Below are 19,848 nucleotides of genomic sequence, written 5' to 3'. Positions count from 1 at the left end.
CGATTACTCAATTCGGCAAACGAGAAAAAATATCTGGTTGGCACGCAAGCTGGAAAGTTGCAGTGAGACGCATCTTTCAGGGGGATTTTAAACTGTGAAACGATTTGAAACTCGCCTGTTTTTCACATCCCTGCAGGCCCGCTTACTTGAGCTGGCGAGGCGTCTGGGGCACCCCGTTAGCGTGACGTCACACACTCTCTGCTCTCACTTGTCATTTCGACAGTTTATCTATTATCAGTTGGTCGTGTGTTTGTTTGCACACCGAGTGCTAGCTGGCCGTGGTGTGTGCCAGCGGCCGGCGAGGTGCTTCATGCTTCCGAGAGGGTGTGGGTGGGAGCGGAATCCTTGGAATTGATTTTGGCGACACGCTATCTATTTTTATCTCCTTGTTTCAAACAAACCCGCGTATAAATAGGCGCGCGGGCGAAAGCAGATTTCGAGGATTTGTTTTTCTGCTAATAGTATGCCGAGAGTGGAAGGAGCCACCGTCGTGCTAATTGGGCAAAAAGCTTCTGAATAAACAGCAGCTCCGATGAACGGCCGAACGAGATGAATCGTCTCGCGCGCCCGAGCTTTCAAAGATGCCGCTTTGTTGCAATTTGTGCGCGAATATAGTAGCATCCAATTAAAAGTTGCAACTGGCATTTTTGCTCAACTAACGAAGAAGCCCAGTTAATGCTAGTTTCCAAGAAACTTTGGACACGGCGTTAATTGAAAAGGGAAATTAATTATAGTAAAAGCAAAAATTATTTTGTAACAAGATCTGATGAAGTCTCGATAAATTTAACGTGTTGTATATATTTTCAGCTGGAAACAATAAACATTTCTCATTTTCAATTGCAATCCAATCACGTTGCGTTGACGACGCAAAAGTAAATAGAAACACGGGACTCAATTAAAAAAGGAGCAGCAGTGTAGATGAGTTTCAATCTCGAAACAAAGCCCCTCAGGTGAGTAATCTCTGCTTGATCCCTCATCAAATAGGAGGAGCGACGAATAAAAGAGACAGAAGCGCGCGCACATATCTACGCACGTCATAACATCACACCACGCTGTAGATCCGCTAATTTTCGCGCGTGTTTGTTCGCATAAACAGAGAGCTTACGTTTAATTCTCGTGGGAAATTAGAGCGGTACTTTTTATGAAAATGCGGAGGAATGTAAAGATTTTGTGACAAAGGAGCTACTTGCGTCAGGTAAAAATGGCGTGCGATTAGAATATTTAAAATTTTAATGCAATATTTTTATCTCTTCATTTCATATTTTTGGCTTGATAGGATCATTCCTCTTCACACTGTATTTTTCGGAAACATCTAGAGAAAAGAGTCGAAACTTTGAAAGCCAAAAGAGCCGCTTCATGTTTAACACAACGCAATAGGGACTAGATTTATGGCTACACGAAAATTTGACAGATCAAGTTTCTATCAAATCATTTCATTGGAAAGGGAACCCGATATCCAATCAATATTTGCATTAGCCATTTCCCATTTTATAATTACGAAGGACTAACAAATTAAAAGCACAAAGACAGACTCTCGGCTTGTCGCTGATTGTCTCTTGACCCGGTTTTGCAGATGGGATGGATTCGTCCGCGGCGGCAAGCGCGAGTGATGCACATATTATGGATCGAGAGCTGGTCCATTCTCAGCCCGCCAAGAGGCACTCCCGGCACCCAACCATTCTCTTCAAACCATATTTATACATACACGTGCATTGTGCGCCAGCAGACGGGGGTGGCGAGAGGGCGTGAAGAGAGAATGTGCCGATTCAGTAATCTCACTCCTAACTCTCTTTGAGCAAATTATAAATCGAGGGAGAAATTGGGTGTCACACCGGCCAAAGGTGAAATAAAATCGCAAGTGGCACCTGCTTTCTGTACCTACACAGGCGGTGAACAATGGCCGCGACCAGCCAAATGATGTGCCTTGCAAAACATTCACAAAGGCGGAGGATTTAATAATGCGCCCGGCTGTAAAAACGACGCCTCCTTTAATACAAATTTGCTTCCGAGACGAGCCTTAATTCCCTTTAATCTCGCGCACACGCTGCTCTAGAGAAGATTCTTCTTCGTCTTTTCCACGGCTATTTTCGACTCAAGTTCTTTCCCGGTTTCGAAAGAAAGCGCTCATTGTGCTTGTGGAACAATTATTCCGAGAGCTTTCCAACGGATTTGCGTAGCCTAAGCAGAGGAAACCGGTGCAAGTTTGTGATGATTATTGGAAGGAGAATCCTTTCACGATGAATTCGGGGTTCCCTTATTGGGCTTAGAAAGTGGATGAGTTTTAGACCTAAAATAATATTTTCGCTCGCATGATTTTTTTTCAGGAATATATTTTGCGTGTTTCAACAACGCTGGCAAATATACTCAATGGCCATTATAAATTTATTCCGGAAGATTGAACTCAAGGAAAATGAACAGTATAATCATAAAGATTTATTAATTTCAAACGACAGAAAGATAAAAATGCAAATGAAAAATTATTGAAATTTCTAAGACGTTATTCAGCCAAGATTCATGGATACATTGGCTGTGCCAATCAATCCACAACAAAGCCGGATTGATACATCCGCGGCACCCCTGCCTGGTCCATCAAGTAATTTCTTTCCTCCATCTTTTGTTCCCATTTTAATGACACACGAGGCGCTAATCACCCTTTTTTCCCGCCAAGCAAAATCGTTCCCAGGATGAACGGACGCGTGATGGAATGTGGCACAACTTTGATGTCTCCTGTTGCCGGTGCAGTGCAGTGGATGGAGACGCGAGAAGCAAAAGGGTTTCTCTCGTATCCACACACTCAGAGCGGCATATATATAAAGTCATATCCTGCAGCATAGGGCGACGCGTATTTACGTCACACAAACACACACGCACAATAGCCGAGAGTCGGCTGCCACCAGCCCGCTCTTGTTGTAAACCCTACACCTATACATATAAAACCGAGAAATATATATATATATATATTCTGTCGGATCGCGTTTTATGAGAAACTAGACCAGGCTGCCCGCAGAATGCTTTGTTTGGCATTCAGGCCGTTTGAGGTGTGGTGGACTTGGTGAAATATAGCCTGATGTGTGTGACTTTCCAGTTAACAGTTTAATTGAAAGAAAAACTATTGCTGCCGCTGTGCAAATTTTAGCAAGTCTTAAACAAATAATTAAAAAGTAATTTTCAGCAGTCATCGGAAAGAATAAAAAGTGTAGAACTGCAGAATGACTCACCTCTCTCTCATGATTAGCAAACGGTATAGCAAGGTTTGGGTTTGGCATGGCACGCAGAATAGCCACCAGAGACTGGATGGTGTTGGAGTAAACCACCGGTCTGTATTGTTTGAAGTCTTCCGAGGTGAAGCCACTCTCGTGAATGATCCTGCAAAGCAAACAAACGCATCAGCATCTACATACTATTGCCTGCCGCTAATAATAAACTAGGCAGATGGAATTCACGCGCGACAAAAGTTGCGATCGATGGCAACAATATGATGATTCAAACACGCCGCCGGCGAAAAAGGTCAGAGTTCGCGTGCTGCTCAAAAGCAGCAGCCATGGATGCAAATTTGTTTCGGCAACAGAGGCAATAATTTCACCCGGCAGACGTGTTGAATAATAATTCGCCATCAGAATGAACCAGCGAGTGCCGTCGCAGCGAGTTCTGTTCACGCATAACAAAGTTTGCGTGTGTGCACGCGCCGTGTAGAGCAAATATCAACTTACTTCATTTGTTTGACTATTGTGCTCTTGCCAGACTCTCCAGCTCCTGTGAACAAAGGATGTAACCGAGTTAATTATCACTTTGACGCAAACAGACCCAAGGAGGGAAAAAACATGGCGCAACAATTTTATGAAGCGTTTCCACGAGGGGTAAAATAGCAAAAGGGCGGAATGGGATTTCCCAAAGCATGCAGCACGAGTAATTTTGCTAAAATAAAGTCCATGGAAAGGTTGAAATGAAATTAACTGACATTTTTAAGGAAAAATCGTCGATTTTGTTGTCCCTGGGACAAAAAATTGTGATTGTACAAGGAGAATAATGGGACTGTTTTATTTGATGTTCTTTTTATATTTCGTAAACCCCTTTTCTCTCAATGAGTGTCTTCATCACGAAGTGAATTCCTAAGAATGGTAGCTTATTAATTTTCAATCTACAATATTATACGGCATGATGTGATGAAATGTGTGTTCTGAGAACGATATGAATACGCCTGTCGGCCAATGTATTAATGCATCAGCTAAGTAGTCTCTCAAAACCATGCGGATTTCCGTTGGTTTCACGCACTTGATAAAACAAAGTCATAAAAACGCTCATCGAGTGCATGCACGCTCGTTCTCGTTCATGCGAGTAAACGATAATTAAAATTTAAATCAGTTCAAAGGCCAAAAGAGAGAGCGGGCAGGTGAAATTCAGGAGATGTGGGCCTGGAAATTAATTTCGATCTTCCAAACTCCATCACACGCACGCCAGAGTTAAATATTTGCTCGATCAAACCGCGATGAAACTGGAGACAGGCTCGGTAAAAATGCGATGGAAAGAAAAAAGGCTGTAGAGCGTTGTGTACGCACGAGCACGAAATATGCTGTCGGCCCATTTGTCTTCATAACTCAGAAAGCGGCACGGAAACAAGCGAAAAACGAGCCCCCAGCCAAGCAGCGCGGGTTTTGCCGACTCGCCGCGGTGTAATTAAATTGGGCACGTCGGCTTGTGTTACCCAGCCAAATGAATTATTAACCGGCCACCTTGGTTTGCTACAAGACAGAATTGCTCAAGCTGTTTATCAACAACAGAAAAGCGACGAGTAAGACTGAGTGTGATAGATGAATTATGTGAAAATAAAAATGTTGTGTTGAAAATTCTGCGGCATGTCTGGACCAGACGTTTTATTGCGAAAGAAAGGGAGGATAATTCATCCTTAAAGGAACAGGTCGAAAGTGGCGCAATTCCCACGGCAAATAATGGACTTCCAAGGTTTCATTCCGCAAAAATATTTGTTTTGCAAAAGATTCCAACAGCAGCTAAATGCGCGTCTCCGCGGCGGGAGCAAAAGCTGCGGCTACTAGCTCGTCGAGTAAACATTTTCTCTCGGCTTTTCTCTCGTCTGCTCGCACAGAAATAATAAAGAGTCGCCTCTTTTACGGTCGCCCACATTTAATTTTGGCAACTGTGCCTCCGAATGACATTTCGGAAATTGCTCCACGTGCCGCCGAAAAAGCTGCTGCGATGTTGTCCATTACTGTCCGCACTTGAAGTGAAATGAAAATGGGCAGTAAGAATGGCACGACTAAATGGACACTCTGCCGGCCCTTTGTGTGTGAAAACAGAATTTGGGGAAATGTGAAATAGAGGGCGGCAATAAAACTAAAGGGAATAATTACTTTTCGAGGAAACATCAACATTTCGTCCGAATTACAATTTTACGCCGACCTTTACACGAGCATTGTGAGAAAAATGTTTATTTTGCGTGAATCAAAGCTTGTTTAATTTTTTTTTAGAGCTCCTTGTGTGGTAGAGAAAAAACGCAGAGTTTCCAAATTTAAGGCTTTTCCATTGCGTAGGTCTTGACACAAAATTTCGCAATTTCACATCGGACTGCTCGCTGTCTATGTCGGCCAGCTGCCTTTCCTATACGTAAGTCACACGCACCAACGTCAACTTCAAAAATATACAGAGCCTAAAGGATGACACTTGAGGCAAATAAGATGAGCCTCTTCAACAAACCATATTGCCAAGCGAACAAAAAAGGCTGAACAGGCCTTTGAATGCGAAAAAATTAAAAGCCAGGCTTGACTCATTCATTATTTTTCATCGGCAGACTGTAGAGCAAGAGGGAAAACGCGTTTCTTTTATACTCATTAATAAAAACGCCAAGAACGATTATTTTCGGCTTGGCGGAGAAGCGTCACGAGATTATTTGCACTCGCAGTAGAGTAATTTGCATTTTGACCTTCGGCCCGGTGCGCGAGAGGCTGAATCTGTTGCTGTTACGGTTTAAATATTGATTGAGAGAGCAGGAGCAACACACACTATTGGCTGCACGTGCCAAGTTGGTACAAAGCTGCTTTTAAATTTCTTTCCCACGGCGGCAAATATTAATGCTTCAAGTTCAAAGCCGAGATTTATTGTGTTTTTTTACACTTTGTTCCGGAACATTTTCTTAATCAAAAGTTTTACTGAGTTCCAATTAAAACGTTTGACGCAATCTAGATCAGCCGGGTTTAATCGTGCTTCCGTGACTTCTATTTCAGAAATACGCTTCTATTCAGAAATACGCGGCATTAATGTTTTACACTGACTTTTAATTGTGAAATGTTCTCCAATTTAATTCGCAGATCGCAATTAGTCTCCGCACAATCAGTGCTCGATTTACTCTGTCATCAATCATGGCGGATGGAACGAGCGAGATGTTCTCTAAAGTTACGATCGATTATAATTAGAATCTAATAATGGGTGACTGGGCTTGTCGGCGAAATTGCCCCTGGAAACATGAGGCGAAAATTACACGTCGTTGGGCGTTCAATCTGCATCAGATGCGTGTGCGAGCACCGCAGGCGTACTTAAAATGTATTAATAAACGTTAAATTACTAAGCTGCAAAAATAAAATTAAAATCATGAATGAATTTCAGCTTTTTTGGTCCTGATTGGATGCCAAGAAGACAGTTCTGCTAACGTCAAATTCGTGAACTCTTCAATCCATCCTGTTAACCCTTGAGGCTCTGTGCAATCAAGTCTAACCACGGTACCAACATGTGTGAGAGTCCAGCTCAATTGAGTTGTAATAACAATAGACCCCTTGGTTTGATTCAATCACTCATGCTGCAAAGAGCAAATCGGAGTTGATTTCATGCGATCTAAATTTTTACTCAAGTCAAAAATCCTTATGGTTTGTTACACTAATTGGTAAGAGAGCAGAAAAATGAAATATACAAAATTTTATTTGCATTCGAGGTATTTTTTTTTGTTAGAAAGAACATCTAATAAGATCGTAAATTTAATAATAAAACCCGCAATCACCTACGTTTCCCACACTTTTCAACGATGATTTACACCGCATTGAAGAATTACTTCCATGTCAGAGCCACTCCCCCGAATTCGGCGATTTTCCCAGCCACAATTCACGAATCTGCAGACGATGGCAATTATTATTTCCCAAAGCATGCTACGAAGATAAATAAATAGAGTTCAAAAAGGGCATCAAAGCGGCACTGCTTCAATTTTTCTCGCAGCAGGCGTGAACATGCACGGCGTGGCCTCGCCCATCGTCGCTTACTCAGCAAAATCCGATGCATTAACAATAATAATTGCACACTTGAGCCGCGGAGTAAATACTAGTTCGATCGGCCGCGAGAAATCTGTCATCTTGCCACGAGTGTTAAGAAATGTTGTCTACTTCGCGCCTGCAAAATAAATAACGCCCTTATTATACAATTTCGACGGCGAGAAAAAGAGGAAGGGAGCGAGTGCCGAGCAGAACGAGAAAAAAACCAGCGACTGGCGCCATTAAATGATGTATATATCGTGGCGTGCATGAAAAAATAAAGGGCCCTGTACATGCAACGTGTACTGAACTCGCGCGAGGGGCTAGATTGTGCGCCGCTGGAAATTTACATGAAACGCGCACTCAATTTTTGCCCTTTTCCGCGTATTTCATTTGCACGGCTCGTTTGCTCTTCATCTGTGTTTGCCTAGCTAGAGGCTCGTGCAATAATTCGAAACTCGAGCCGTGTACACAGGGCGCCGTCGTTGGTTCGTTCGGCAGAGACACACGCTGGCTCATTTTTGGCCCACAGGGACAGATTCGCGGTGATGTTCCGCTTTGTGCACGGCGGCTACAAATGTAAAATTGAATAGTTTGCGCAGCGAGCTAATACTGCCGGGTATAGCAGGGCTTTCTCATCGACGAAAATCAAACATGCTATGAAATAAAACACTGTATGTGATTTTAACTTGTTAAGCCTGGACGTGGTGTGTTTTTAAAAGAGGTTTCTAAAGTAAAATTATTACCTGCTATCCGCAGCTATCATAAAAACAAAATGATTTCAGGCAGTTGGCAGTTTCTTTTTATTTCACGAATTGAGATAGTGTATTAATGGGTTGAACAATCACTCGAAGGCAAGGTGGATGCTAATAAATACCCATTTACTTGAAAACAAACAACGCAATCAACTTCGCCAGACGTGTTTTTACTGCCCAATTTTCTTCCCAGCGGCTAGAAGAGAAGAAAGATCAATACGCAACACAACCTTTTCAAAGTGATAAGGACTAACTCCTTTGCTACAATTTATCAAAATCACCGTTTTTCAAAACTCATTTCTCTTTCAGTTGCAGCACACAATTTATTCACATCAGGGTTCTCGTCGAGTGACGCCGGTATAACCACCGCAATCACTCATGCAAAAAGAAAGCCAGCAGCAGTCAAAAGGTCTCAGCACGCTAAATTTAACCGGGAGCTGTATAATTTTCCCTTTTCTGATAACGGATTTTTCCACAATCAATCGCGGTCAGCGTCTGATTTATTGTAAAAACACGACACAGAGGAAATGCTAATGACCTAAGTGGAATGCTGAAAATAGCTGTCTTCTTATCAAAATGCATAGTTTGATTATTCCAGCATATAAAACGGAAATATATTATATTTTAAACGATTTATCATTTTTAATGTAAAGGAAACGGGTGACCACTTTATTTAAAACCAAGTGTTGGACCAAAAGTTTTTGTTTTTGCCACGAATGTTTCAATCTACTCAAAAAGGTTGAAAACCTCTTACACGGATTTTCCGGAAAGACTAAAATCAACGGAAATAAAAAACGGAAGATAAAACGCCGGCGTCAGCGCACAACGGCTGGGTCGGCGTCGGCTGCGGTTTTGATAAACGAATGCAAAGGGGCACGAACGAAAGTCAGCGGCGCGGCGGCCAATCAATAGGGCGGCTGATGTTTATGTCACGGGACGGCCGGCCGGACGGACGGGGGTCTCTCTCGCCGTTCGTGTGCATGCATAGGGACGAGGGACGGTGGAACACGCCGCACACATTACGGACAACTCCCACACGCGCGCACCAAACTGCTGCTGGCTAAATTTATAACGCGCGCAACCGAGCCGCGGCTGACACACATTGCCCATGCCATCCGCGAGAACACACACCGACAACAACCGAAAACCGGCGTTTTTCGGGAGGCAAACCAATCGATCGGCTTAGACTCTTGGGCTCCAGTTTCGGTTTCACTGGCAATCTGATCGGCCTGAAGAGTGCAGTTCGTGTTGTCGTGTTCCGCTGTTTGTTTGTGAAAGTGTTTTTGCCTCTTATATTCACTTTCTTCAGGAATATGACCTTAAATTTTACGGAGTCATTTTTGAAATGAAATATTTGCGAATCGTAGAAAATAAAGCGCTGGATCATTGATTTTCATTGCACAGCAGTAAAAAATACTATCACAGTGATTGGAAAAATTGCATTTATTCATTTTTTTTATTGCGACTCGTTCATTTGGAGCGCAAGCATTTTTATTGCTGCACTCTCATTAGAACTCATCACGACACTTTGTTTTGTAATGGAAAAAGTGCTCTGGACCAGATTAAAATATTGCGGCTTCATTAGAGAGCACACTGTGCAAAAACTAGACAGGATTATCTCATTAGCTTAATTGCCTATGGTTGGTGTGCGTAGTGTGCAGCTTTTTCAAATAAATTTTCTGAGGTTTCACCCTTCCTGAACGGAGGGATAATTTGGGTCACCTTCGTATTGGGACCGAGGCAATTTTATGCTAGTCTGATTCGCTCGCCCTCAGGGACCAGACGTCCTTTGTTTGCTGTCAGCTTTTCTTCCTCCCTTGCGGTCAAAGTAAAAAAAAGGAGTGTGCAATCAGTTCTTGTAGACATGCTCTTCCGGAATACGCATGCCAAATGACTTCAAGCACAATATAATATTATGTTACACACGACAACCTGACCAAATAATAAAGAGGAGTCAAAATACTTAAAAACTCTGTTTTTAAAAGGACACGTTAAATATTTCCTAATGAAATCAGAGGAATGGACTGAGAAAATTTTTAACTATTATCTATTAAAATGACGCAAGAATAAGAGGCCATTAAAAAGCAATTTACATATCTGCAACTTTAGGGAGATTATTGATTGGGCTCGAGTAAAAAAGGTCGGTACATATTTGTCAAAATATCCCCATTTTGAAAAATATAAAAACTAATTCCGAAATAAGCATCAGACCGAAACCGAATATGGTGAAGGGGTTGCAATGAAGCATGCAGCGGGCGCACACGGCGAAAAGGGCGTGTTGTCTACCAGACATAGTGTAATCGGCAGCGAGCAGCGCGGCGCGGCCAGAAAAAGCACCCCCGAGACGGGCCCGTGGGCCAGCTCGGGGCGCCGGGCCGCGCGAGGCTGCAGCTGCACACGCGGGGGTTGCAAAACTCACCAAGCAAGAGCAATTTAATGTCTTTGGCTGCCTGAATGCCGTCCTCTTTGAGGTTTTTCTCGATCTGTTTGCTGCGGGCAAGGGCCGCCCTCTCCTCCGCACTCAAAGCACACCCCATTTTTCTGATCGTGTTAATGTTTGCTGCTGTACAGTTCACCACAGGTCACAAATAAATCGTCGGCACAGGTCCCTGGTTCGGCGCTATCGCCGATTTTTCATCCCTCGGCGCTTCAGTGGGTCGACGGTCGATCGGGGCCGAAGGCACACACCCTGCCAGTCGAACTGCACTCGTCGGAGCCCCCAAAGGCTGCTCAACCACTACTTCTCGGCCACTAACCCTTCCTCGCACTAATTACGCCCGGTTTAATACAAAAAGCAGGTCCATTTCAGCGCAACCAGAGGCACCAGCAGTGAATACAAATGTCGGAAAGCCGACCGACCGCCGAGAGTAGTTCCTCCAGTTGCTCTGCCTTTGACAAGTGACTCCAGCACCATCTGTTGACGGCCGCTTTGCGCGCCCCGCCGGTGCAGGCTCACGTCTCTCTCGCCTATCTCGGTCGTGCCGCGGCCGCCGAGCAAAAAGCGCGACGCCGGCCTCGGGGTGCTCCGTGACGTCACGGGCAATTCATTGACTTTTTAGGAAATTCGCAGGGGTGCGCGGCAGAACCATCTGTGAGGGGCGCCACGAACCCTCCGACCCAGACACCGCCTCACTAGTGGAACCTATACGATGCTTCTGCACAAAGCTATTTCTAAATTTTAAGTGAGATAGCGAAAGGAAACAAAACTGTAACCTTTTTGTCAAAAATTCGTTAAAACATGCGCAAGGCAAATAATAATAATGTAATGTGGAGTTTTGGAATTCTAAAGGAAAATGCTTGTTTCTGTAAGTAAAATTCTATTTGCATCTGATTATACTTATCATCACAGAAAACATCAAACTTAATTTTGCCACGGGCGAATTGTACAAATACTCTTGCAACTAATTTCATCCACAATCATTTCATTCACAAATTTTCTGCCAAATGGTTAGTCTTGTTTTCAAGATACAAAACTCCTGGCTTGAATAAAAATGGTTTCTTCCTGCATGTTATTACACAGAGTGGTGGAAGTGGAAGGTTGCACTCATTCATTATTCGCAAAAGGTACAAACACCAGAGATGGTTTGCTTGATCTCTATCACTGCACCGTTTACAGGAGTTTTTATTATTTTATACACGTTAGCCTATCGTAAATACAATCTTGAGTTTGTTAGCTTAATTATTTCGTAATATAAACTGTACAGCTATTCACAATAAACAGTAGATTTGACAAAAACTCGACAAATACACGAGAAAGGGCTCTAGCGCGACCAAACATGTTAAGGACTGCGGTAAAAAAGCTTTGGCAACAATAATTACACTCGGTGCTAAGAATTCTTCTGCCTACGAGCTGAGCTTTTTCAGCATTAACGAGATCTTGATTTGACAAACAAAAACCGTCCAAGAAGATCTCTCAAGGCATGTTTTTTTCTGTCAACGAGGTGCAGCACAATCGGCAAAATCATGTGTGATCGTAAAAATAATCTCGTAAAATTAGCTGATTGAAGCCTTAAATAGTGCCTGAAGAAGACTTGTCCACTGAACAGGTCTGGGCGGAAACTTGAAATTATTTAAGCTGTATAACAAATGATGTGGAGAGGTGGTGCCGCCTCTAGAGCTCTTCCAGATCCTCCGAGCTAGCAGAGGGCGAGGTACTTACTAGGGTGTCGAGGAGATCGCCGCCAGCAGTGATGGTGTACTGTCAGCACCAGGGTCAGGGAATAGAGAGCAACTCGTCCAGATTGGCGAAGGCACACGAACCGAGTCCCGACCGGGACATCAGCGCAACTAGTTCCTGCGCGTGAGCTCGAGCTATCTCCAGTGGAGGTCTCCTTGGTAGAGATTTTGATTCTGGAAAATGAATAGTGAAATTTTATTTCAGAGCAGAATAAACTGATTTATTGTGATTACACCAAGGGTATAATTAATTTTTATGTGGCGTGAGGATTTTTTCGAAATTAAAAGCTCATAAAATGTCATTTCTATATCTAATGGAAAAGTATACTCTTGGTTAAAATAAAACGATAGAAAAATTGTGGTTTGAGCAGTACAAATTTTACTCCGCTCGATAGAAATCCACTATTTCATAATTTATGACTAACAGAGAGAAAAAATACGTATTCGAGGTGTAGTGGTGTGGTTTCACAAGATTTTGGCATTCAATTCGTTTATTTGACTATGCTAACAAGGAAACTCAGGTTTTGACGTTTTATCTTTAGACAAACTTATCAAATTCGTGAAGCTTTTTCTAACATTAACCACAAACAGTTGCGGAAATTTTTTGATTTGACGATTTCAGCGATTGTTTGAGAATATAACTTGCTTTGTAGGTCATAAATGGTTAATTGAAGAGCAAAAAAAACCCCGTCAAATCCTGAAAGATGTTGAAATTTGATATTTTAAAATGCATTATTTTTTATTTCCAAAAATATATTGTTGATTGTTAAAGTAAAAATGAAGAATACGATTTTTATTATCTTAGTCAGCTCAGAAATTTTGGAAACTTTATCTTGAACCGATATTAGTTATTAACCAACTTCCCAGCAAAAGTCTAGGAAACGATTTGTCCAGTCAAAAAGTCTACCTTTAAAATATACTCATAATTGAATAAAAACTGGCTACTCTATTCGCTTTTGAATGATTACAAAATATTAAATCCCATACAGAGCACCGTAACTCGCTATATCTGTCAAATATTTTGTATAGGACTATCTCTTTAATCTTTGGAGAGTTAACAATTTCAATTATTTCTATGAAAACCAAAACGTTGAATTCTTTGAGTTTCTTTAAAAGCAACATAAATATGCATTCTATCAGCTTTTTGAAAGTAACATACAGCTGATGAGGCTTCAGAGGCTTAAACAGCTGTTATTCAAACAAATCGTGCGAGTCAATTTTTTATTTTGGCCCCAATATGAATTTATATCAGTCATTATATTGGTCATTTCCAAATTACTTTAAAATCATGATAATTGTACTTTAGCCAGGGGGGAGCAACACAATCGCATTGCTGAATAATGGATTCCTTACGCAAGATGGCAGAGTTAAGGGCAGCACAGACAGGCTCTCTTTGCTGAGGGTCGAGTTGCCAGCCTACTGGCGACTTCCATGGATCCGAGTAAGCCAAGAGGGAGAAGGCATCTTGAAGCATCTGAGTGCTCTGTGGATCTCGGTTCACTTCCATACTCAGAGCGTTCAGCTCCTGACCAAAGGATAAGATTCTCTCCAGGGCAGCTTTCGACCCACCACAAAGGCCTGACTTGGCTTGATTTGCGTTGTTCGAGTCGATCTCTGTAAGATTTCATTCAAGCCAACACAATTTTTAAATCCAAGCCAAGAACATACCCATGTCCTCGTGCCCGTCTTGATGGCAGCCATTATTGTGGTTGTTTGCCTCCATGTCAACGTCGCTCTCACCATTTAGCGAGTTTGTGTTGTTGGAGTTTTCCTCTGAACCTGTTGCGTCATCTACTTCAATTAATGCAAAATCAGCGCTCTTTTGAATTACCATTCATGTCCGAAACAGGAGAGGAAAAGTTTGCTGCGAGATTCGAGCGGGGCTTCTTGTAACTCTTCGTCGATTGAATCACGGACTGCTGCTGTGGCGTGCTTATTCTCGGTGGCGACTGCAATTAGAAATATATTCCGTGTTTAGGAAGGGTTTAGGTGAATTTTAGGGCCAATTTTAGTACCGATAACGACGATGAAGACTCAGGTATGTCGACTCCGCTAACCATTTCAATAAACTGCCTGCATTTTAAAAGAAACATGAGCTTGTGATCAGACTCAAGCAACCCTGGGTAAAGACGCTGCGTTTCAGATATAGCTTCCCCTATTTTCCCTGCCAGCACTAGTCTTAATATTCCTAAAATCAAATTTCCATGAGCATAATGAATTATTATACAAAGAAAGATAACACCTACTTTGCCTGTTCCTTATTGAGGTAACGTCTTCGTTGAACTGTTGACCAGTGGACTTGGCAAAGGCCTCGGCAGTTGAGCAGTAGCCATGATGCACCAGATATGAACACACAACACTACCAAACTCATTTATTGAAATCAACTTTTCATTAAATTACGCATACTTTTGCAAAGTGTTGGTCCACTGTCCAGGGGGACCTGGTATTGTGTAGTTTTGGATGGTGGCGCGCGTTCTCGCTCGCAGAGCTTTCATTTCATCATCAATGTCAAAGACAAAAGGCTGCTGCCCAAAATTGGCATCGACAACCTCTCCTGGAGTTTGCAAACCAACAGTGGGGTATAATTTTTGCTAAAAGAGAAAATTAGAACTGTTTTGAGCAGCAAAATCACGTCGTATTACAGGCAGGTCTGTGAAAGCTGTTCCAAGATTGTGGCCGTTCTTGGTGTAGAAGCAAACGCCGTCAATCAGGTTGATTCCACACCCAACAACATCGCCAGTTGTGAACGTGGGACCGTATGGTTGGCCAGTGCCAGAGGAGCAAAAGGAATGCCCATCATCACCGTGATATCCGTATGAATGTTTATCCCAGCCTGAAAGCATAATATTTATGTTGGAACTGCAAATAATTCGAGATTCAAGGGCCGTTTCATTTAATTGAACCGCAGCCAAGAGTCAAGAACAGACTTCTAGGCAGAGGCCATTTTAACAGCGTTCACTTGATTGAGTGAAAGTGGTTATTTCAAAGAATTCAGCTGCGCCAGAAATTTAACATTAATTTTATCCAGCTCGAGGTTCTTTAAACAAACTTGAATTCTAATTTAAATTCACAATCACTACACCGTACCTGGCAGTCTGTTCATATTCACATTTTCCGCGGACAGTCCAATTCCCATGTAACTGCAAATTAATAAAATAAACACGAGCTTACAATTAATTATAATAAAAAGAAAATAGCTCACCCATCCCTGCCTTTGCTCACAATCTTCACCTCAAAGTAATAGAGGCCACAGGCAGCAGGTATTGGGTGAGTGGCTCTGACACTTGCGGCATCTTTGTGTGTCTTTCCATGACCTGCAACAAGATATTGCAATAATTAGCATTGTGTTTCAAAACTGCATCGTAAAACTGCAGCACCCAGTGTTTCTGTCCTGATGCCAATGACACCAATGACGTCACACACATCAGCTGATATGCGTCTTAAAATCTTCCCTCAAACAATTTAGATTTTCCAAAAGAAATTAAATAAACGCGACGCATTAAGCTATGCTCTTCTGCGTTACATTTTCCACTCTTCTCGAGCAATATATTAAATGCCTAGGCTCAATCAAGAGATAAAAATAAACATTTGCGCAATGGAAACAATCAACCACCCTGCCTTAGCAACACGAGAACTGGAGTCATTGGAAATATCGCTCCACGATTATCTTATCGCTGACGGGCATCGAAATAAAGAAAAATGGCATAGGGAGGAATTCTAGGGATAGATTTGGATCAGAGTCAAATTTTGTCTAAGCTGGAATGTGCGTAAACTATGACTAAAATGCGACGAATGGAGTGAAAAAGCAAGAGTCATTGAAATGAGGTTGCTCGCAACTCACCCTTGTAGTGGACCCTGAGGTTGTTTTGCGACAGTCCGATGTAGTTATATTTATCTTTGGGACTCCAGCAACGTGGCAGGGGTGTCTCTTCTTCATTTACCATCGGGTAAAGCTGTTTCAGACGATCCATTGCAGGCTCCGAGGCCTGTCCTGTGTTATTTGGTGAAGCCATCTTGTACGACAGATCTGGGAAAGTTGTGACGTATGTCCCATGCGTCACAAAAACCACGAGTTGCAACCAATCGGATGATGGTATTTTGTTCTATCCGAGTAAAATCAGCCAATGAGGATTTGGGGTGAATTTTTGTAGCAAACGGCGCTAAAGTATGATGTGGAAATGTTGGCTACACTGAAATTCATGTAAACAAACGAAACAGACGAAATCAAAACACTCGGAACCAGTAAGATTATTTAGCACCGCCGGGAGCTGTAGGTCATTTCAAATCATCAACTTTCGGCATTAATTGTCCAGTCAAAATATTGTCACAGGTCACAAATTGTCAGATTAATAATTTAGAGAAAAGTGCTGTCCAGGAGCTGTCTGAGAGATGGATTTAAAAGAACTTCTGAAGCAAAACTTGAGAAGACTGCGCAAGAAAAAGGAGCTTCTTGGTCAGCAGGACTCCAATTTTTTGAAACACGAGAACAAACTTTTCTTACAAATGTTGGAGAGCAGTAACAGTCCAGTCGATTCGTCCTATCTAAGCATTCCACAATTTTATTGCAAAGTATGTATCATAATATGATACGTATATAATTTTATTTTGACAATTTAAGTAACAAAATTCAATAATTTGTCTTTCCACAGCTCCCTCAGGATGATTCCTTGATTGCTCAAAAATTACGTGAGGAATCACGTGCAATGTTTTTGCAGAGGAAAAGTCGTCAGTTACTAGATAATAATGAGCTTAAGGTGTGTAAATTATTTTTAATAGGATTTTATGATGAATAATCTTGAATTGAAACAAACTGTCCAGGCGCTATGGGTGCTATTAGACAAACACCACACGCCACCCCTTGTTGGAGATGAACAGATGATAAACTACAAAGACTTCCTCACAGTGGCTGAGCTAGTAGGTCCAAAAAGCAGGTACGATTTTTGCTTCTAATAATTTAGAAAATTTACTAAGTTAGGAAAAATTAGTGCTTACTTCAAACCCTCAGTTTTCGCCAAGCTGCAGACAAAAGATCCATATGGCAGAGTGTCTATTATGGCTTTATTCAACTACGTGATGAGAAAGGTTTGGCTGCAACAAACCAGAATAGGGCTTTCCTTGTATGACATTACTGGCCAAGGATACCTCCGGGAATCAGTACGAATATATTTATTTTTTGAGTAAAAATTATTGTTAATTATAAATAAAAAATTTAAGGATCTGGAAAACTATATTCTGGAATTGCTGCCAACTCTTCCACAGCTTGATGGCCTTGAGAAATCTTTCCATTCTTTTTACGTGTGCACAGCGGTGAGGAAATTTTTCTTCTTCCTGGATCCATTGCGAACAGGACGCATCAGAATCCAAGATGTGTTGGCTTGCTCGTTTCTCGACGATTTGCTTGAAGTGAGTATTAAATCACAAACCGTGCTGAAGTTTAGCAACATCCACAATTCACCATTAACACTGAAATAAGGAACAACCTATTTTTTCACGATTTTTAACTTTTTTAAAGTTTTTGGGTGCACCACAGCTTTTTGGCGCGCTTAAATATACATAGAAACGATTTTTAGCATTATTCAAATTGATGAATGCGTCCACAGTTTTTTGGATTCATCCAATGTTTTGTTGATGCATCCTCAGGAACGTTTTTTGCGACTTTTTGAATATTTTTAGAGTTGTATATTTGAAATAAATGTGGATGTTCTAATTTCATGTTAAAATTGTGGTTTGTGGACTGTGGATGGTACTAACTTCAGCTAAATAATTATTACAATCCTTATTACATATCTTTGTTAATTCATAATTTGTATCAGTTAAGAGATGAAGAACTGCCCAAGGATTTGCAAGATGCGAATTGGTTTTCTGCACCTTCTGCTCTCCGAGTGTATGGACAGTATTTAAACTTGGACAGAGACCACAATGGTATGCTGAGCCAAGAAGAGCTTGGAGGGTAACCTCATGTGAACGTACTCCCAGAAAAATGTCTAATTAATTATATTTTAGTTACGGCACTGGTACTTTGACAACAGTCTTTCTGGAGAGAGTTTTCCAAGAATGCCTCACTTATGATGGTGAAATGGACTACAAAACCTATCTGGATTTTGTCCTCGCCTTGGAAAATAGGGCGGAGCCCCAAGCTCTGCACTACTTGTTCAGGATTCTAGATGTGCAGGGAAAAGGCTATCTAGATGTGTTCAGCCTGAACTATTTCTTCAGGGTAATTACTCGAACAAATTGTGTAAAACGGATACATAGAAAATTGCTATTCTCTACAGGCGATTCAGCAACAGTTGAGACTGCATGGCCAGGAACCGGTATCCTTTGAAGATGTCAAAGATGAGATATTTGACATGGTGCGCCCAAAGGACTCACTGAAAATAACCCTGCAAGACCTTCTAAAATGGTAGGACGTTTTTATCATTCTGACTCTCCTCCATCTGTGATGAATTCGTTTCAGTGGTCATGGTGATACCATGATCAGCATTTTGACTGATCTAAATGGCTTCTGGACATATGAAAATAGAGAGGCTATGGCTGCTGAATCAAACGAAACCATTGAAGCTTGAATTTGACGTGACGTTCTATTTATTATTTGTAGAAAACTGACTAATATGTATATTACACTGACCTTAATACTTTGCCAAAACACTTATTTTTATTTTAATGTTCCTTAGATCACGATCTAGCATAAAATAATTTTTACAAGTTATTTCCTTCTTAACTAGAAAGCGATAGCAAAAAGTACAAACATTTATATCGTTAGAAACACTTCACTTCTTTTAATGAAATTAACTTAAGAATAAAAATCTATATTAATAACTGCAGCTGGAAAGCATCCAATTCAATCACATATTTTTTTAATAATGCTTCTCTGGAATAAACACCTTAATACATTTGTTAGGGAATTGAGAGTTAGTTTTAGTTTGGGTTTCCATTTCTAAAACGTCAGATGCATATTTTTAGCGTTTTTTTTTTTGCTCTTTTTATTCCTGTCCGATGACCAGGAAGGACGCGCACTGCACTAGCACGAATGCTGAAACCCGGGTCCCAATAACACCGCGAACGGATAACATGGGCGCACCAGGCCGCACAGGGACCCAGCCCACTCAAGGGCCAGGATTATTATTATTTTATTAATTATAAAAAATTACCAGTGTTCAAATGATAGAGTTTAATATCATTCGCTTTAATCACGCAATTGATTAGAGAATAAAATAAATTTTTTTCAATCTCAATTCTCAAGAACTTTTCATTAGCCACTGCTGGGATAATCATATTTTGGCGTGCTGCGTTTTTATGCCAATGTGCTAATAAATATGCTTGTCATAATTGAACGCGGAAATTACATTTTCGTCCTGGTTTTTCTTTAATGCGATTTGAATGAAAGCAAGAGTGTTCCGCGTGGTCAGCACAGAAAGTATGAAAGTGGGGTGGTGGTGTTGGCTAGCTTATTTTCCATAAACATTTGGGTCAACGGGGTGCATTTCAAGATATCGTGTGCTCGGCTCGCCAGCAAAGTCGAAAAGCTGAGTCACACACAACCAACCAACACCAAACTCACCGCTACTGCGTAATGTTCTTTTTTAGCGAAGGAGAGCGAGAGCAGCACAATGGAACTTCATACACACGTTTTATTTATTAACGAATCGATGAAGAGAGTCTTTTGTGC

At 41.5% G+C, this 19,848-nt stretch overlaps 3 protein-coding genes across 6 annotated transcripts in view; 1 reads left to right on the top strand and 2 right to left on the bottom strand.

The window, feature by feature from the left end:
• The window catches only part of Galphao (G protein alpha o subunit), a 35,095-nt gene extending 24,177 nt beyond the window's left edge, over positions 1–10,918 (bottom strand). The window contains exons 1-3 of the mRNA XM_065484836.1: positions 10,422–10,918; positions 3,711–3,753; positions 3,219–3,366 (exon numbers count right to left, since the gene is read on the bottom strand). Coding sequence (XP_065340908.1) covers positions 3,219–3,366; positions 3,711–3,753; positions 10,422–10,539 — 309 coding nt within the window. The 5' untranslated portion in view covers positions 10,540–10,918. The remainder of the gene's footprint in view (positions 1–3,218; positions 3,367–3,710; positions 3,754–10,421) is intronic.
• Positions 10,919–11,299: 381 nt separating this feature from the next.
• Positions 11,300–16,217, bottom strand: RanBPM (Ran-binding protein M). 3 transcript variants are annotated; one of them, XM_065484829.1, is made up of 11 exons: positions 16,021–16,217; positions 15,382–15,493; positions 15,267–15,319; positions 14,822–15,012; positions 14,586–14,770; positions 14,425–14,537; positions 14,194–14,366; positions 14,010–14,127; positions 13,847–13,969; positions 13,532–13,792; positions 11,300–12,352 (listed from the first exon to the last, which is right to left on the bottom strand). In XM_065484829.1, the coding sequence occupies exons 1-11, from the start codon at positions 16,190–16,192 to the stop codon at positions 12,216–12,218; spliced, it is 1,638 nt and encodes a 545-aa protein (XP_065340901.1). In that variant the 5' UTR covers positions 16,193–16,217; the 3' UTR covers positions 11,300–12,215. The 3 variants fall into 3 exon arrangements, with proteins under 3 accessions (XP_065340901.1, XP_065340902.1, XP_065340903.1); XM_065484830.1 differs by having other exon boundaries at positions 13,847–13,957; XM_065484831.1 differs by lacking the exon at positions 16,021–16,217 and adding an exon at positions 15,557–15,674.
• Positions 16,218–16,345: 128 nt separating this feature from the next.
• Positions 16,346–18,815, top strand: LOC135940094 (serine/threonine-protein phosphatase 2A regulatory subunit B'' subunit gamma-like). Of its 2 annotated transcripts, XM_065484835.1 has the most exons (10): positions 16,346–16,449; positions 16,510–16,748; positions 16,829–16,933; positions 16,998–17,110; positions 17,165–17,333; positions 17,394–17,582; positions 17,993–18,129; positions 18,183–18,396; positions 18,455–18,582; positions 18,637–18,815. In XM_065484835.1, exons 2-10 carry the CDS (start codon positions 16,569–16,571, stop codon positions 18,743–18,745), a joined length of 1,344 nt encoding a protein of 447 aa, XP_065340907.1. In that variant the 5' UTR covers positions 16,346–16,449; positions 16,510–16,568; the 3' UTR covers positions 18,746–18,815. The 2 variants fall into 2 exon arrangements, with proteins under 2 accessions (XP_065340907.1, XP_065340904.1); XM_065484832.1 differs by having other exon boundaries at positions 16,421–16,748.
• The last annotated feature ends 1,033 nt before the right edge of the window (positions 18,816–19,848 follow it).

Source organism: Cloeon dipterum, chromosome 3 (assembly GCF_949628265.1).
Source record: "Cloeon dipterum chromosome 3, ieCloDipt1.1, whole genome shotgun sequence".
Classification (NCBI taxonomy): domain Eukaryota; kingdom Metazoa; phylum Arthropoda; class Insecta; order Ephemeroptera; family Baetidae; genus Cloeon; species Cloeon dipterum.
This window is presented reverse-complemented; position numbering and strand designations above follow the sequence as displayed.

Bases quoted from the DNA above. Each gene is read 5' to 3' on its own strand.
- RanBPM (XM_065484829.1), bottom strand. From the start codon at position 16,192: ATGGCTTCACCAAATAACACAGGACAGGCCTCGGAGCCTGCAATGGAT. The intron at 14,128-14,193 runs GTACTAAAATTG...TTCTAATTGCAG, and splicing joins AGTCTTCATCGTCGTTATCG to TCGCCACCGAGAATAAGCAC. The intron at 13,970-14,009 runs GTAATTCAAAAG...TAATTGAAGTAG, and splicing joins TCCTGTTTCGGACATGAATG to ATGACGCAACAGGTTCAGAG.
- LOC135940094 (XM_065484835.1), top strand. From the start codon at position 16,569: ATGGATTTAAAAGAACTTCTGAAGCAAAACTTGAGAAGACTGCGCAAG. The intron at 16,749-16,828 runs GTATGTATCATA...GTCTTTCCACAG, and splicing joins TTCCACAATTTTATTGCAAA to CTCCCTCAGGATGATTCCTT. The intron at 18,583-18,636 runs GTAGGACGTTTT...AATTCGTTTCAG, and splicing joins CTGCAAGACCTTCTAAAATG to TGGTCATGGTGATACCATGA.